Raw genomic sequence first — 19,696 nt, 5'->3', positions numbered from 1 at the left:
TCTTTTATGGGATTTTTATATTATTTTAGTCAAGTCACATTTATTTATAACGCTTTTTACAATACAGATTGTTTCAAAGCTCCTTTACAGTGATAACAGGAAAATAATGCAACAGAGTTTGTTTCCAGAAGAAAATAGTGTCACAGTTCAGCTTAAATAAGTTCAGTGATGGTTCATGGTTTAGTACCCACATATGAAGAAAATTAAGCTAAATATATTTATATCATGACAACTGGACTTGCTACTGCTAATAGACACACAGACGCTGCTGTGAACATGTAAGATCTGCTGCATGAATAGACACACATAAATCCTGTAGCGGATCTAGGCAGGTGGAGCTGGGGAGGTGGAGGGGTTCAGAGGAAGGACTAGCATACAGCAAACACTGAATCAGACTATTTAAATGTTCAGCAAGCAATCTCATTGGCTGCAGGATCAGCAGAGGCCAATCAGCTTGTGTCATGTTGATTGTTTGTAGATTGCATGTGAAGGACCATCAGCCTGCGCCCTCTAGAGTTTCATGACTGAACTAGATGTGTTCTGTACAGTTTAAGGCTAGCATTAGCATAACTTTATACTAGCTTGTCTAAAATTCTGACATCAAATTAATATTAATTATGTTTAGTTTTCTTATCAAGTAATTTAATTAAATGGCCTGTAACTCAGCTTTAGTTGTATAGAAACTATGACACAGCTGATTAGCATAAGACATCAACTCTCACTTTAATCAAATATCTGTCCCAAAGTCTGTGAGGATCAGACTGGCTCTGTGGCCCTAATCAGATTACAAGACCCATCAGAGAAAGTAGACGTCTTTAATTGCGAATGTCTGAAGGAACGACAGCGAAACAAACCCACCAAGAAAAGCCTGATCCAACAGGCTAAGATGAGCTTGAGGAGGACATGTGTAACAGAAAATACACAACAATATATTCAAATATAAAACTGTTATTTTTTAAAAAAAATACTATATTTTACAGTATTACTGTATTTTATTTTATTTTTTATCAAATAAAAGCAGCCTTGGTGATCATAAGAGACTTCTTAAAACATTCTTACTATCCACAAACTTTTGAGCAGTAATGTATAAAAAAATCTTCACTTATCACTTAAATAGTTGAGAATTTAAAGGTAATTTATTTTAAAGGTATAATATATCAAGAAAAAATAACAGATCATGCCAATCTTGAATAAATATTTTCTGTATATATTCCAATAACAATATGAATGACCATATGTAATGCAAAGTATAAAATGCTTTAATATAAACATTTGACACATTTTAATAAACAGTTGCTTTTCTTGCCATTTTATGAGATTCGTTTATATTGATTATAAATAAGCAGGACATAATATATATATATTTTTTTTACAATTAAGTATGATTCCTTTAATTTATATTTCTTTTTGATAATGAGATCTAACATCTGTGTCATGACCTCATAAAAGTGATTTCACATGAAAGACATTTAAAAACATAAAAAAATTCAACATTAAAAAAACATTCAAATAATTAAAAAAATACAAATTTTTGCACAGACAAAGTGAAAACACAGCAACAAACAAAAGATGCTAACACTATTCATTCAACGTTTTCATATATGCTACATTCATGTTATTCTCTCTCAGTATGTATCTGTATTTGCTGTAATGCATGGACTGTACATAAAACCTTTTGCTGCAATAAACATCTGAATAAAACATAAGTAGGCTTTTTATTAATCATAAGTTGCACAACAGTAATTTTCAAATGCAAAATGGCTTTCACACTTTCCATTTACTTCCATCATACTTTAATAATCAAGTATTTCCATTAATTTAGTCTTTAAAATTCGATCTTGCAAAAATAAAAATAAATAAAAATACAGCATTTGTTTACAACTAACGTAAACGTTAAACAACTATTATCTCAAACTTTTGCAATGACCTTTTTCTGATAATCTTTAGACTTAAATCAGACATTAAAAAAAGAAAGTACAATCAGTAAGTCCCATCAAGTCTTTCAGTTTCACAGTGTGTACACTGATTCATTCTGCATTCAGGATAGACAATGAATCAAACATTAAAGTTGTGCAGTGCAAATTCGGCAAAACGTTCAAGAGTTTACTGTTTACAAGCTATGATATACCACTGTCCTAAACTTTCTTGGAAATGACATTTACAAAACAAAAAGGACTTAACACTTTTAAAAAGGGAATAGGTTTTTGGGAAGAATGCTAAAAAGCACATGCTAAATGAACACTACTGTACCTTATTTCATGCTTCATATTATCTTATATAACTGGTATATTCCTCGTTTATAAACCTAAACAGTTATCAGTATTGCTTATCCACCATATAATTTTGCTTCATGCATCTGTTAAAATAAATAAATACACTTTTTGATATTTCCAAGTTTAGCATAACATTTCCCCTTAACTATTTCCTTTGGCTCTTTTATTTGAGATAACTTTGATATAAAGTTAGAGTTATGAAGCAGTTAAAAGTTAAAAACAAACAGTGCAATGCACTTGTCATCCTCCAAGAATTCACAGACAGTGGAATTTTGGTTATTTTGCATTTGCCGCTATTGCTATATTGCAAGTTGTCACATTATTAAGAGCACATCATTTTATCACATAAACAGGCAACAGAGTATTTTATAGTAAAAAAAACAACAAAAAAACAAGTAGAAAAAGCATACAGTCCCAAACATACAATTACCAGGTTTATGATTTTTAGTAAGACTTTTAAAATGTGGATTCAACAGTATGTGCAAGGTGGTACAATTTTACTAAGTGTTGCAAAAGCAAAGGCCCGATCCATAAAACAAGAACTCATCATTCATGATTCATAAAATAAATCATTCATAAATTGTCACATTTAACTGAATGCAATAATTCTACTCCGAAATTTGGTTTGACACAGAAATTCATTCTGCTCTTGTTCATAAATGGGCCCATTGTTTAAATCATTATAATCAGTTTTGTATTTTTCTTGATTGACTGACAAATTATGTATGTTGTAAATTACGTATGATTTGACAGATGCGAGAATAAGACAGACGGCAGTTGTACATTTCACAGATACAAAAAATTATTTGGATGACCATACAAAAATTCCATACAAAACAGTTGACAACTGATTTTATAGTGGCATACTGGTATATTCCATTATATGTAAGATCCATATCCATATATTAATGTGTTGATTAATCAAGTTGAAGTGTGTAATTCTTGTTCCGACAAACAGAACTGCAAAAGTAATGAGCCATAGTGGCATTACACCATATGATTGCTGCCCACTAGGTTATGGCTCAGAAAAAAGAAGAAAGTATTTTAGCATCGAAAAAATTACACTCTTTATCTTTAAAGGTGAAGTATGTAGATTCGTCAACACCAGTGACACCTAGCAGAATTTCAAAAATAAAGCATTTCTTCCCCATTTGCGTGTTGCGCCTCCTCCAACTCATCACAAATACAGCCCTTACAGGAGCTTGTGAAGGTATGTCTCAACAGGTAAACGCAGGCTGGTTTCAATTAAAGGTCCAACATATTGGGAATACTTTTAGCTGCTACAGTAGCCACACCCCAATCTCTCAGCCTGCTGCAGTAGCCACACCCCAATCTCTCAGCCTGCTGCAGTAGCCACACCCCAATCTCTCAGCCTGCTGCAGTAGCCACACCCCAATCTCTCAGCCTGCTGCAGTAGCCACACCCCAATCTCTCAGTCTGCTGCAGTAGCCACGCCCCCAACTCTCAGTCTGCTACAGTAGCCACGCCCCAATCTCTCAGCCTGCTACAGTAGCCACACCCCAAACTCTCAGCCTGCTACAGTATCCACACCCCAATCTCTCAGCCTGCTACAGTAGCCACACCCCAAACTCTCAGCCTGCTACAGTATCCACACCCTAATCTCTCAGTCTGCTACAGTAGCCACGCCCCAATCTCTCAGCCTGCTACAGTAGCCACACCCCAAACTCTCAGCCTGCTACAGTATCCACACCCTAATCTCTCAGTCTGCTACAGTAGCCACGCCCCAATCTCTCAGCCTGCTACAGTAGCCACACCCCAAACTCTCAGCCTGCTACAGTATCCACACCCTAATCTCTCAGTCTGCTACAGTAGCCACGCCCCAATCTCTCAGCCTGCTACAGTAGCCACACCCCAAACTCTCAGCCTGCTACAGTATCCACACCCCAATCTCTCAGCCTGCTACAGTAGCCACGCCCCAAACTCTCAGCCTTCTACAGTAGCCACGCCCCAATCTCTCAGTCTGCTGCAGTAGCCACGCCCCCAACTCTGTCTGCTGCAGTAGCCACGCCCCCAACTCTCAGTCTGCTGCAGTAGCCACGCCCCAAACTCTCAGTCTGCTACAGTAGCCACACCCCAATTCTCAGTCTGCTGCAGTAGCCACACCCCAAACTCTCAGCCTGCTACAGTAGCCACACCCCAAACTCTCAGTCTGCTACAGTAGCCACACCCCAAACTCTCAGTCTGCTACAGTAGCCACACCCCAAACTCTCAGTCTGCTGCAGTAGCCACACCCCAATCTCTCAGCCTACTGCAGTAGCCACACCCCAATCTCTCAGCCTACTGCAGTAGCCACACCCCAATCTCGCAGTCTGCTGCAGTAGCCACACCCCCAACTCTCAGCCTGCTGCAGTAGCCACGCCCCAAACTCTCAGTCTGCTACAGTAGCCACGCCTCCAACTCTCAGTCTGCTACAGTAGCCACGCCCCAAACTCTCAGCCTGCTACAGTAGCCACGCCTCCAACTCTCAGTCTGCTACAGTAGCCACGCCCCAAACTCTCAGCCTGCTAGAGTAGCCACGCCCCAAACTCTCAGCCTGCTACAGTAGCCACGCCCCAAACTCTCAGTCTGCTACAGTAGCCACGCCCCAAACTCTCAGCCTGCTACAATAGCCACGCCCCAAACTCTCAGCCTGCTACAGTAGCCACGCCCCAACTCTCAGTCTGCTACAGTAGCCACGCCCCATCTCTCAGTCTGCTACAGTAGCCACGCCTCCAACTCTCAGTCTGCTACAGTAGCCACGCCCCAAACTCTCAGCCTGCTACAGTAGCCACGCCTCCAACTCTCAGTCTGCTACAGTAGCCACGCCCCAAACTCGCAGACTGCTACAGTAGCCACGCCCCAATCTCTCAGTCTGCTACGCCCCAAACTCTCTGTCTGCTACAGTAGCCACGCCCCAATCTCTCAGTCTGCTACAGTAGCCACACCCCAAACTCTCAGCCTGCTACAGTAGCCACGCCCCAAACTCTCAGCCTGCTACAGTAGCCACGCCCCCAACTCTCAGTCTGATACAGTAGCCACATCCCCAACTCTCAGTCTGATACAGTAGCCACACCCCAATCTCTCAGTCTGATACAGTAGCCACACCCCAATCTCTCAGTCTGATACAGTAGCCATGCTCCAAACTCTCAGCCTGCTACAGTAGCCACACCCCCAGTTCTCACCTCCTACAGTAGCCACGCCTCCAACCTCCAACTCCAACACTATTGGTTGAGCTGAAAGTGATTGACAGATCTGAGCGGACACTCTCAATGCTTTAATGGTGCTTAAATGTTTACACTTTTTGGAAACCCATGAATGGCATACTAATAGCAGTCAGTGAACAATACACTGGGTTAAGAGAATAACATAACAAATCTTACATACTTCACCTTTAAAGTAAAATACTAATTGAGGTCAGTTTGGCTATGACTAGAACAGGATCAAACCGTCTTCCCTTCAGCCCATCGCATCAGACATGAAACACATTAGGAGAACATATCATCCCTTTCTGAATCTGGAGAGTCCGGCCTTGATATGTCAAACAAGTTTGAAGTTCCTGAGGTCTTTCTGTCTTTGAGAAGTCGGAGCATCTCTGCGAGCTGTGCTTCGAGTGCGCTCATTCTGCCGCTGAGGGAGCTGATGTCTCCTCGCAGCTCCTGCTTCAGCTCCGTAAAACAGGCCTGAAGACTCTGTTCGGGAATGGACTGGAACGCTCGTTTCCCCTCAGGCTGAATGGGGCTCCGTTCCTGAGGGCTTCGAGCGCTACCGTCACCCATATTGTCGAGTCGCAGGTCACTCTTGGTGATGCCGCTGTCGCACGAGTCTGTCTTCTTGAGGGACAGTTCATATTGAGACTTAGTCCTGTCTGGTAGCATCTCCATGGACTCGGCTTTGGACACAGGACACCAGGAGAGATCAGACTTGGCTGTGGCTTCTTTAAACCGACCCCAGCCTTTGCTTTTGGGTGGTTCTGCGGACTTATTTCTTGTATAGTTTCCATTAGAGGCCACGGGAGCGTAAAGTTTTGCACGACATGACGAGGACGATGAGGTGGAGGAAGACGTAACCGGAGTGGCTGGACTTTCAGTGACCGTGATGACGCTGGTTGGTGACGTGATCTCGAGCACCATGGTCTCCGCTCTGCCTTTCTCGAGATCCGGTTCTCCTTGACTTGCCCTCTCCGCCGCCAGACGGGCCTCTCTCTGCTGGCGGAACCGCTGGAAGAGACGCCGCACAGGGTGATCTGGAGGTAGATTCAGAGGGGCTTCATTCTTCCTTCGCAGCATCTCCTCTTCCTCCCGTTTGACGTCACTTATTTTACGGAAGACGATCTATAGGATTCAAACAAGAGAGTACATGTATACATAAGAATTCACACAGTTTATTAGTAAGGGAGAATGTACATCCAGCCGGTTGTTATCTCAGAATAAACCTTGACAGGGTGATGAGGACCCCAAAGCCTTGCATCAGCCTGAAGGGGTTTATTCTGAGATAACAAACGGCTGGATGTACATTCTCCCGCTTATTACATGGCTACTTGCCACGTAAGTAAATAATTAGACACACAATATTGATCTGAGTCTAAATATTTTATTAGGTCTTTAAACGCAAAGCTTCCGCAGAGTGAGCAGTTGCTAGCGCGGCAAGTTCAAACTAGACGGACATTTAAGGGACACGGTATACAGTCATATAACACAGAATCTCGCAACATAAATAATTATGGGGATAAGAGATATTGATTTCAGATTTCAGACCTGTTTGTTATCCTATAATCCAACAGTGTAAAAAATAGTCACAAAATGGCCGCCAATGCGTTTGTGTGAAACGAGAGAGCGAGGCCATGATACTGGATGGAATAATTAAATAACTTTACACAAAATATTGATTCAACTGAGTTTTATTATTTTATAAGCTCACCAAAAGCAAAACTTCCACAAATAAAAAACGTTCCTAGCAAGCGTACAGCGCTGCTGACTTCAGTAACCCAGATGAGCCTGTGTTACCCGTTTTCAGCAGTTTTTATAGAGGAATTTGTGAAGAGTGCTTTATGTGAAGAACAGACCAAAATTTAAGTCGTAACTTATTTAAAAAACCATACATCGTGGCACATTTAATCATGGCATTCAAACACATGCAAGTAAGGTGATGATGTCCAACATCATCTGATGACGATCGTGACGTCATGCGTTTGAATGTGTTGATTGCAACATGAAGGACAATAGAAATTAGCAATGCATCATTGACCCAGAAATGTTCACCGCCCCTGGTCACTGTGTGCTTTCACTGCATCTATCTGGACTCTTGACGCTTGAGCACCTCGAACGATGAGAAGCGAGTCACATGCTTCATTTTAAAGTGTTTGCTAGAAGGGTTAGTCACTGCTATTTTTAGCTTCATGGTACATCAAAATAAAGCATTTCATTTCTGAACTACCTCAATACGTACAACAACCAGCACAATAAAATGTTGCCAGATTCACATTCATCTGTGTTGCATAAAACTAAATGCAACTTAATACCATTGTGCAGAAATATTGCCACAAGTAAGTTTTTTCCACCCTGGATTGAAAAAATCAGTCACTGGTAGAACATCTACTATAGTAGAATGAAAAATCTGTGATTTTGTCATGTCTGTTCAGGTTTTGTTAGGTTTGTGATTCCCTGTTCATCTTTAGTCCATGCAATCTTCGTATTGATTCATTGTCTGGTTATCTTGATGTCAGTTCTGTTTTTTCATTGGTTCATGTTAATCAGTTCCACTTTGTCATTGGTTGTTGTTGTCATGTGTTTCCCCTTGTCCTTGTATTTAAGCCCTCATGTTTGCCATGTTTACTTGTGTGTGTTTTTGTGTATCCTTCTGTTGGTGAGTTTGTCAAGCCTGGGCAGGTTCAAGCCAGGTCTATATTATCAAGTCCAAGCTCTCATGTCCATGCCATGTTCTAGTTTTGTTATTCTGTTTATTAGCGATGGGAGAAACTAAGCTTTTCAAAGCTTCAAATCAACTGAACCAATTGCTTCGCAAAATGAATCACTGTTTTGAAGCGGTGTAAATGCAAAAAAAACTCAGGCCAAACATGCATAAAAACTGCTTTTACAAACCCATTGCAAATGTTTTATTGAAAGTATAATCTATCAGATGCAGATTCTCAGTGAATCTGCATTGGTTCATGGGTTCACATCAGAGATCATCGCTTGGCTTGTTGATCTTATCATGATGTCTATGGTTGAATCTCACAAAACTCAAGGTCACATTTTCACCCCAGAACCAAAGAGAAAAAGGCGTCCACCAGCTGGTGCTGACTGCCCAATGGGAAACACCCACTGGGACAAGAATGTTGTTCCGGGACCAACAAAAGATGCTGATCCAGAATCATGTCTTGGCGAAACCTTTGTTTCCTTCTTCAAACACGGAGGGCATCACATCTCAGTCTACATCCAAGACAAATTTATCTGGGTCTGCAATGTGCCTTCAGCTTTTAAAAGAGATGGTAATTTTCCAAGTCAACATGAAAGTGGGCGAGGACTATGATATCCTGCAGATATTTTATGCTGTGTTTATACAAAATGGTGGACAACAGCTTCCCATACCCTGGGAGAATGATCTCACGTGTTTTTACCTAATTATGAATGAACCTGGAGGCGGAATGAAAGCAAGATCCCTGTATTATTTCTACCTTCTTATAACTGTTAACTCATAAATGTGAGGTGATAAGATTCATGAGATGTCCTTGTACGGCAGTAGTTCACAGGTAATAGTATTCCTCCGTTATTTTCGCATCCGATTATTGTTTGATTATTCCTGCTTCTAAAGTTGATTTTCACAATTAGAGGAGAAGACTATAAAGGTATTAAGTTTAGTTTGTCTTGTTTAGATTAGATTGATTACTAAAGGAGTTGGAGTCAAGTCAAGTCACCTTCATTTAGCCTATATAGAGCTTTTTTACAATACAGATTGTTTTAAAGCAGCTTTACAGAGATAACAGGACAATAATGCAGCAAAGATTGTTTTGGCTGTACAGCAGATCTGGAAGAAAGTCGTTGTCCAGTTTAAGTAAGTTTTTGATTGATTCATTTGCGTTGTAAAGATCATTAGTTATAAACTTAGGGGCCGCTTACATGACACCGTTTTAACTGAAAACAGAAAACTTTCTGGCCGCTCATTTACACGTCAACAGCGTTTGGTGGCCTGAGAACGCAAACTTTGAAATAGGTTTCAAAGTGCAAGTTTTTGAAATGGGTTTTGAAAGCGATACCATCATCATCTCCGTGTGAACTTCAAAAACGTGAATCTGTGAGAACGGTGACGGCATATGCATATGCGTATAGGCATGAGCGTTTCTTTATACAGTGATATTGACAATTACTTGCCTGGCATGCATAATACAGAGTTTTTAGTCGTTTAGTCTAGATTAAATGTAAAACAGATGAAAATTAAGCACAAGGTGTTTAGGACGGGCAAACTTTTTTTGCTAACCTAATTACAAGCATTGCGTTCATGCATGCGGAAGCTGTCCTAATGTGTTAATGATGTTGGTTCATTAATTCATTCCTGTGCACAGACTGACTCAGCAAGACTTTGTTTTCTTGCCCGGTCACATGGATCTGCTTCCTGATGAAGCCATTTAGATGCATTGTAAAGTGCAAAAATAAATGGATTTTCCATCAGGTCAGACGGATGACTGAGATGTGCGGTGGGAGCAGCTCTGGACTGCAGGCGGACAATATTCACAAGTGTCATTTTTCTGCATTTGTCCTGTCAAAGCTGAAGGTAATGAGTTTTGGAGGTTAGAGAGGTTTATTGGCCAAGTCTGAAAACAACTATGAACATGCTTTTCCTAACGTAGAGCCAGCTGTGGAGAATTATTGAAATAAAATGAAAAACATAACATGCTTCATTGCTGCACAGCCAAGACAAATGCACGTCACTATAAGCCAAAAGTGCCCTTTAGCATCTGTTTATTAACACAGTGGTTTCACTTAACATCAGGAACAAAATTATCTTTATTATCATACAGCTATTTTCTTAAAATATATTTAGACTTTTGCTGGCTAAAATACATCCACGTTTGTGTTTATTTGTAGAGAACAAATAATTACGGAAGCCCTGAACCGCAAGGCAAAAAAAAAAAGAAAAAAAGAAACTTATCTCGTTATTTCGAGATATTAAGTCGTTATTTCAACATATCTCATTATTTCGACATAAGTCGTTATTTCGACATAATATCTCGTTATTTCAACATGTTATTTCGACATAAGTCGTTATTTCGACATAAGTCGTTATTTCAACATAATATCTCGTTATTTCACATAAGTCGTTATTTCACATAAGTCGTTATTTCGACATAATATCTCGTTATTTCTACATAATATCTTGTTATTTCGACATAATAAGCCGTTATTTCGACATAATATCTCATTATTTCGACATAAGTCGTTATTTCAACATAATATCTCATTATTTCACATAAGTCGTTATTTCGACATAAGTCGTTATTTCACATAAGTTGTTATTTCGACATAAGTCGTTATTTCAACATAATATCTCGTTATTTCGTCATAATATCTTGTATTATTTCGACATAAGCCGTTATTTTGACATATCTCGTTATTTCAACATCATAAGTCGTTATTTTGACATAATATCTTGTTATTTCGACATAAGTCGTTATTTCAACATAATATCTCGTTATTTTGACATAATAAGCCGTTATTTCGACATCATAAGTCGTTATTTCGACATAATATCTCGTTATTTTGACATAAGTCGTTATTTCGACATAATAAGGGGACATTCTAATATGCATTAAGCCACATTCAGCATTCTTATAATGGTTTTCTATGGGAGGAAAATGCTTAACGTGAAATTAAACATTTCCATCTTCATTTACTCGCTCCAGTGAAGGTGACTAGAGACAACTTACTGCTCATGATGATCAATAGAGTCACAGGACTGTAAAATTGGTTTCCAATGTAGCCAATCCAGCATAGAGGTGAGAGGACACAACTGCATCTCTCAAAGATGAATTACTCCAACAACTCGGAAATCACTGTTCAGCTCTGAAGTCAGTTATTGAGTTTTGATTACAGTTTTTCTCGATTGCTTAAACACATTTCTTGAAACTATGCCTCGTATTCTCAAAACTATAAACACAAATCCATAACCTCTCACCCAATTCCCCAAACATCCTATTTTCAGGTCAAAATGAAGCTCTACACTCAAAACCATTCACTCTTGCTGAAAAACCAAACTTTGCCCTCAGACAGGACACACAAGCCATCAAAATCACACACACTACAACATAGTCTAACACACTGGTACAATAAATTCAAAACAACATTTCCAAAACTGGAAAGTTATGTTGCTTGTGGTTCCCCCCATCACAAACCTTTTCACATGATGAACACAAAAGACACAACCAGTGGATACATTGGCACATTTTGATTCATACACAGAAAACACACACACACAAAAATATTTTTTTTTTCCTGTTTTACTCTTTTTTTTTTTACTCTCTCCTCAAAAAACATTTTTTTTTATATTTACTTACAGTAAGATGTGTGTGACCAACATATGACAGTAAAAGAGCACACACAAACCATATTCTAATATGTAATTGTATTGGAATGGTAAAGAGTGTTGGGACGTGACAGGAGGGTCTCCACTCAAGGATACAATATGATGGACACGTCTAAGAATGTTCCACATATGGTTGAAATACCATCATTTGCCTAGAAAAGATAACATTCTGGGAGTCAAGACTATAAAGGAGAAAGGATGCCCTCCCTTCACTGTCACACTCTGCAGCCACTCTGTGTGTGTACGACTGCTGGCCTTTTCTTGCAAGAAAATAAACCTCATCAAAGACTATTGGAAATGTTTGTCTCTTATTCAGTGATAGAATTTTGTTTGCCACCACACCTCCTGAAGGTTCTCGAGGTGACGGTAAAGTGACTCAAATTTGGCCTTACTCGTAGCCCAGCCTCCCTCATAATCATACCATTGACTAACACATGGGCAACTAGAGTGGCTTGAATTTCATCTGAGACTGCTTGTCTTCTTATCCTTGCCCTTCCTCCTCCTCATTCTTATCCCTCCTCGATCTCTTCCTTCATGTCTTTCTGGATCCATTGTTCCAAAACGCAATAAACTGATTTGGGCCCTTTTATATATCTATTGAAGGTTCTGATTGATGTGTGTTAAATTTTGACTCTTAGTGTTTCCACCTGGATAATTGTGTGCTAACTGAGCTGAAGCTGTGCTGATTGAGTGAACAATATTGAATGCTAGTGCTTTCTAAATGACAACATGGTCTAAGCAATGAGAAATGAAGGGATTTGTGTGTAGAGTTTTGCAGTGACAGTTCAACCAATCTGACTCATGTGTCAAAACAGGGAATAGTGTTTATAGTTTAGTGAAATGGGTGTGCTTTTTGATAAATGGCATTATGGTTTTGAAATTTTAGTTCAAAAGCCTGGTTATAGTGTTTAAGCAATCGAGAAAAACTGTAAATTATTCACTATTACAACAAAACTGTTGTAATAAAAGGTATTTGGATACTCTGCATAACATGCAAATATTCTGTGTTTACTGATGCAATGCAGATAATCAATGAACCAGAAGTATAATTTATTACCTATTATCCACATGTAGCATCATGAGGTCATGTGATCACAATATAGGATACTGCATGTAATTTATCATGAAATAATGTCTATGGTTTCACTTAGAAATTAGTGTAAACTGCACAGAAATAAGCTAGTTTTCCTTTCTGAACAAATGTCTGTATTTGACAGATTTAAAATGATCACTTGTGAGTTTGTGAGTCTTTTGAGCAATTCTTTAAAAACATCTGAGAGTCATTTGTTCCTGAATCAGACTACACTGATCACGCAGCAAGTGAAGACAGCGCTAGAAACATGAAATATGAACTCTTTTTGCCATGTTGCAGCTAAATAACGGTGAAGGGAGTACTGCTCTTTGACCTTTATGTGATGAAGGTGAAGTAAATTCCCAGACATATACTCATTAAGTGCATTTATCATACAATGACATGCTAGAGATAGTTTCCAAACCTTTTTCCGAACAGCAGGATCATTTCACAAGGTGAACATGCGTCTGTAATATAATATTTCACAAGCAGCCACTCGCATGAACAGTTTCAATAACATCATTCAGCAGTTTCTGTGAGCAAACAAGACACTAGATGCTCTCCCCAGGGTTGATGTGATCTAAATCATCGGTACAAGGACTTCTGAGAGCAATGCATCACGAAGACATTAAGACCCTGTTGTCCAGCTGTAAGATATGATTATCATACACAGAAAATCACACCCGCTAGAGATTGATGATACAAGAGAGACAGACAGTGTAAATAAAGTAAAAGTAATACCAGTGAAGATTGTGAAAGGTCTGGCTGCTTAAACAAATGCAGAAATAAAAGGAAATATGTTGTGAAAAGGATAAAGGAGAAATGGGAAATCAGGATAGTATCGCCTGAAGGAAGATGAAATGCAAGAGCGATTTGTCTGGATGAACAGCACACAGTTTGATAACAGCATCCAGCGCACAGATCTCCGCTGAAGGAGACGGATCTGTCCATCCCACAACACACTCAATACCACTGACCGTGACGGCCAACGTGTCACTGTCAGGACGCTCTGCTGTTAAAGGTTATAATTCACCCTAATGGAAAATTCTGTCATTACTGACAACAGGTGATTTATTAAGACTATTCACACTAGATAGATAGATAGATAGATAGATAGATAGATAGATAGATAGATAGATAGATAGATAGATAGATAGATAGATAGACAGGCAGATCAGTCCAGTCACCTTCATGTATATAGAGCTTTTTCAAAGCAGCTTTACAGAGATAAATACTGCAAATACTGCACTGTGCTGTACAGCAGATAATCGATGTAATCGATTCACTTTAGACAGACAGACAGACAGACAGACAGACAGACAGACAGACAGACAGACAGACAGATAGATAGATAGATAGATAGATAGATAGATAGATAGATAGATAGATAGATGTAATGTTAATGCGAATCATGTGACAAGTCTTAAATCATGTTTCTTTAGTGCATTCTTTACAGAGAGTGAGAGTGAGAGAGGGAGGGAGAGAGAGAGAGAGAGAGAGAGAGGGTTGATGATGAAGATACGTCTGTATCTGGTTTCTATTTTCTGTTCTTCCAAGGTCAGCTTGACATTGAGTTCGTCTAATTCAGCTCTTGACTCTACATGGCCATTTTCTGACCGTTACTAAATTGAACGGCGACTTTGATCATGGCCATCTAATCTTTACCCCTCTCTCTCTCTCTCTCTCTCTCTCTCTCTTCATCCTGACTCACACACACTTCAGATTTACAGTAAGCTGGATCTGGATAATGCAGAAGATACACAGAGCCGCTTACGAGACTACCTCACCTGGACAAAGAAGGCCATTACTCTGATGATAGCCTTGCAATCACTGAAACATGAACACAGGCCATGATTGCTTCAATTTCATACGCTGAGCGAACCGAGAGCCTTTCTTAAATCACACACACAGTATAATGTCAGACTCATGTGTGTTTAGTATAATGCAGAGGGCTGGGTTCAGTCTAATCTAATGCACTGTTTCATGATGAACTGCAAATGCAAAACTGCAAATGAACTCGACTTTCCCCGTTCACAGCAGAACTGAGTTACACTTTATTTCAATGGCCCGTTTTAGACATTAATTAGAATAATAAGTTGAAATGTAGTTGCAAATTTTATTTTAGTTAGTAGCATGTCTAAAGTGGACCATCAGAATAAAGTGTTACAGAATTGACTTTTTGATACCATTTGTGTCATTGGAAAAACCCCACATAAAAATAATAATTATCATTATTTATAATAAAACTTTACTTTTTTAAATGTAATAATTATAATGTCTAACTTGTTCTGACTTATGAACCAAAGCGAGATCATACATTATTAATCATTTATCCCTGGAAAGAAAACTGTTCATGGTCGTTGAACTGTAAATGCTAGAAAAGTCATATATTTCAATCTCTGCATTTAAAAAAACTAGTTGGGAGTGTTTTTATCACAGCTAGTAAATGTTTTAAATGAATGTATATGTGTGTGTATTGTAATGTATGTTTGTATGTCTGACTTGCCTGGTTAAATAAAGGTTAATAATAATATTAATGCTTACAGTTGCTATTCCAGAACATTTAAAGTCCTACATAGATTCAGTCTTCCACATATTTTAGCTTAATGTGACAAAAGAATGAATTTAAACCATAAGTTTTGGACGCCGCAAGGTTAAACTGCATTTCTTTGGAAGAGCATTTTGCGCAAACCCTCTTTTGGCGTTAAAAAACTACTGTCAGGAATTACTAAAGACACGCAGTATAAAAGATAGCGCTGGAAAATCTACCAAATATATAACAGCCGGTATAACATGCTCTCACACATTAATTTTTTGTGTAAAATATATACAAATACTTATATTTATTGAAGTAAATAAATTTCTGTGTGAACCATCCCTTTAAAAAGAGAAGATTTGAAAATGTGAGTGAGAAATGACTCGGAGCCGCTGACTGTGCCTCCAGCCACACGAGTGATGGAGCGCTGTAGGGATTGTGCCGGAGAGAGGGTATGGATCTTCCCGCTCAGTTGGCTTCATAATCACTTCACTGTAAAAAGTGCTTACACTGAGAAACGAGACATGAATTTAAACGAAGCCGTGTGCAGTCGGCTCCACATGGACACAATGCTGCTGACAAACTCTAAGACAAGAGCAGCGTTCAGCCGTGCCTGTGATGATATTAATAAAAAACCTGTCAACATCGTTCAAGAAAGAGGAGACATAATAACTAAACGGATGAAACATCACAAAGCTTCAGTAGTTTGTTCATTCAAATGAGATTCATTAAAATAAAGAGGTTAGGTCACTTGCATATTTCAGAGATGTGTGAACAGGGCCTTTGAGCAACATCAGGAAATTAGTCAGGCAAATTTTCCAAGATAAGAAGTTATAACTTAACCAGTAAATTACCATTATGATGCTTGTGTGAACTAGGTAAAAAGTGCCGTACTACAATAATAACACTAAAGATATATTTAAACAAATTGTTCTATATGTAAAAGAATAGCAGAGTCCACAGCACATCTCTAACAATAATGACACAGCGGAACGATAACATTGTAATCACTTTCACAACAATTATTTCCAGCTGATGAATGATAAAATAGAGTCTTTCAATGAGAATATTCTAATATAAATCAGCTCTCCAGCATGTTCATGGTTTTATTTACAGACAGGGCCTAAAACTAACTTTTTGCCATATCTGCCAGTGGTTTAAAGTCCCCCTGTAGTCAATAATTTCATCCTTTAATACTCATCTTTGATCACCAAAATTACATATTTAAAAGTTTTTTCCTTAAAATAACAAAACATCCAAAATGAGTAGGTTGGGAAACTGCTCCAACAAGAGAATTCTCATTTGGAACTCTGGGGAACTCATCTGGAACTCTGGGGAACTCATCTGGAACTGGGGAACTCATCTGGAACTGGGGAACTCATCTGGAACTCTGGGAAACTCATCTGGAACTCTGGGAAACTCATCTGGAACTCTGGGAAACTCATCTGGAACTCTGGGGAACTCATCTGGAACTCTGGGAAACTCATCTGGAACTCTGGGAAACTCATCTGGAACTCTGGGAAACTCATCTGGAACTCTGGGGAACTCATCTGGAACTCTGGGAAACTCATCTGGAACTCTGGGGAACTCAACTGGAACTCTGGGAAACTCATTTGGAACTCTGGGGAACTCATCTGGAACACTGGGGAACTCATTTGGAACTCTGGGAAACTCATTTGGAACTCTGGGGAACTCATTTGGAACTCTGGGAAACTCATTTGGAACTCTGGGGAACTCATTTGGAACTCTCAGGAACTCATTTGGAAATCTCTGGAACTCATTTGGAACTCTCGGGAACTCATTTGGAACTCTGGGAAACTCATTTGGAACTCTGGGGAACTCATTTGGAACTCTCAGGAACTCATTTGGAAATCTCTGGAACTCATTTGGAACTCTCGGGAACTCATTTGGAACTTTTTATTTTTCATGTGAAGTGGTCTATAGGCACTCACCCTTTTCCTCAGGTTGTAGGTTAACACCAGATTGCGTGAGAAGTGGCCGGCGAAGGCTGCATAGAATTCCAGAACCTTCTGTAAGGCATCCCGCTTGATGATGTGAAGATCACAGTAGGTCAGTGCACGAACGTTGGCACAAGCCTGAGCTAAATTCACCTCTTTCCAGAACACATCTCCGAACACATCTCCCTTTCCTGAGAGAAAAAAAAGGGAGGGGGACATTGAAAAATGAATTCCATTAGGCTTTCTAATACTTTCAGGGGAATGTCCCGGATTCGTGTATATAGGTGCACATTTTCATGGATCACAGGAAACACAATATGCACTTCAGGATAAAACTGGTCAGGTTGAGAAAGTCATTTCAGGCGAACATTAAATTAATTCATGCATATAAATAAGATCCACAGTAAAGTAAAACAGTAAAGGTATGGTCACATTTACCATTGTGAATTTACACACATACCAGTGAATTTTAGCAGGCAAAAACCATGCAGATTTTGCAAAGGGTTGAAAGTAACGTGAATTTGCAGTACTGAACGACAGAAAACTGCTTGGTTTGAAAATGACTTCTTTGTGAGTTGTGCTTCATACATCGCTACACTAATGATGATAGACAGTGGACTTTTTTTGCCCATGAAATTATGCCTGAAATGTTGCTGACGTGACCACAGATTAACATCATGTTTACACTTGTGCCGACCACCAGTGCCACACCATGTCGGATATCATTTATTCCAAAAAGGAAATGCCTAATTTTGTTCCAAATGTGTAAGACTATTTTGAGAAATGTCTTAGTGTTTTTAGTGGAAGTCAATGGGCTACAATGCTTTCTTCAAACTATATTCTCCTGTGTTCCACAGAAGAAAGAATTTTTTAGAACAACAATAGATTGCTCGATATCTGTAGCTCAAACATCATTTTTTTTAAAATATCCTATTTCCAGAACAAGCAAACCGATTAATATTTGACAAAGGCTTCCACTGTGCTTTCATACAAAATTTACAATCTTTAACTCTTTAAAATACATTCACACAGCGCTTCACGCTAGAGCAGATCTCATCCCCGCAGACGACTCTGCTTTGTTTCTCACCCTGCAATGACAGATTTACACCTCCAGTGAAACGACACACTCTGCTAGAGACCTGTCCCGCACGGGCTGCAGTGCAAATATTTATCTCAGCGTAAAACTGGACACCAGATCTTTCTCTGCTGTGCAGAGAGCTTCTCATGCTGCCTTTAGCTTATTAGAGGCATTTGGTAATTTGGTAATAGCAAAAGCAAGCATTGCTATTATTATTGCTTATGCTTGACCTTATTTAATCTTCCTAACCTATTCAAAAACTGACACAATGCCTTTTGCATTCCTGGGTCAGTTTTGACCCGGTAGAATGTGAGCTTTTAAAAACAGTCATAACTTAATTTTTTTAGCTAAAACCATGTTGTATCTGATCAATAATTTCTCATCAATTAATGAATGTGCTGAAATTTAAGTCACACTTCATATTACGGGTCTTTAACTCACATAAAAATAATTGTTAGTACAATGTATAATTGTGTTGTTTTATTGCAAAACACTTGTGCTTGTGCAAAACACTTGTGCAAAACTCTTCACATGTAGATCTTTGCCCATTACCCTGATTTTGTTCTGCATGTTAACACCTTTAACGCATTCTGACAGCTAACTTATAATGTGCAAGCCTTGTGCATGTCATAAAACATGTCATTTAAAATCTCATGAAAAACACAGTTTTCTTGCATTGTCTAGTTTTTAGATTGGGCCTTTTCATCGAATTTTTGTGCATTGTTGAACCAATGTGGTTCAAACGACAGAGGTGCGACTATTTTACTACAGTTTCAGGAAACAGTCTTGACGAGTTGGTTAGTTTCTCCAACAGTGCATTGTACTATGGTAGTTAATCAGCGAGTTACATTGTTGTACGATTAACGCACACCAGATTGGATCTTGTTGCATGCATGTAAACAGCAAAACATTTGTTGGATAAGATTTTGTGTTGCAGCAAATTGGACCACTGTTAAATGTGGTTCTAATTCCAATATATATATCTGACATCGAGACCCCATTTACAAATATTAAGATCGGAGAGCTTAAACAGGGTCCAAAATATTTTTGTGATACAATCTACAATTAAACATTATTATCTGAAAGTGGTGACATAGGTTACACTGGGAGAAAAATGGTAACCTAAAAATCTAAATTTAGCCAAAAATATCACTTAACATAACTGAATAGACCTAAATACATTCATTTATACCAAATATATAA

At 38.9% G+C, this 19,696-nt stretch overlaps 1 protein-coding gene across 1 annotated transcript in view; it reads right to left on the bottom strand.

Moving 5' to 3' along the window:
• Positions 1-1,690: 1,690 nt before the first annotated feature.
• The window catches only part of kcnh1b (potassium voltage-gated channel, subfamily H (eag-related), member 1b), a 55,201-nt gene continuing 37,195 nt past the window's right edge, over positions 1,691-19,696 (bottom strand). Inside the window, exons 10-11 of the mRNA XM_084117854.1 lie at positions 17,410-17,606; positions 1,691-6,604 (exon numbers count right to left, since the gene is read on the bottom strand). Of these exons, the coding sequence (XP_083973980.1) occupies positions 5,759-6,604; positions 17,410-17,606 (1,043 nt within the window). The 3' untranslated portion in view covers positions 1,691-5,758. The remainder of the gene's footprint in view (positions 6,605-17,409; positions 17,607-19,696) is intronic.

This window comes from Abramis brama (assembly GCF_963993115.1).
Source record: "Abramis brama genome assembly, chromosome: 6".
NCBI classification, from domain to species: Eukaryota; Metazoa; Chordata; class Actinopteri; order Cypriniformes; family Leuciscidae; genus Abramis; species Abramis brama.
This window is presented reverse-complemented; position numbering and strand designations above follow the sequence as displayed.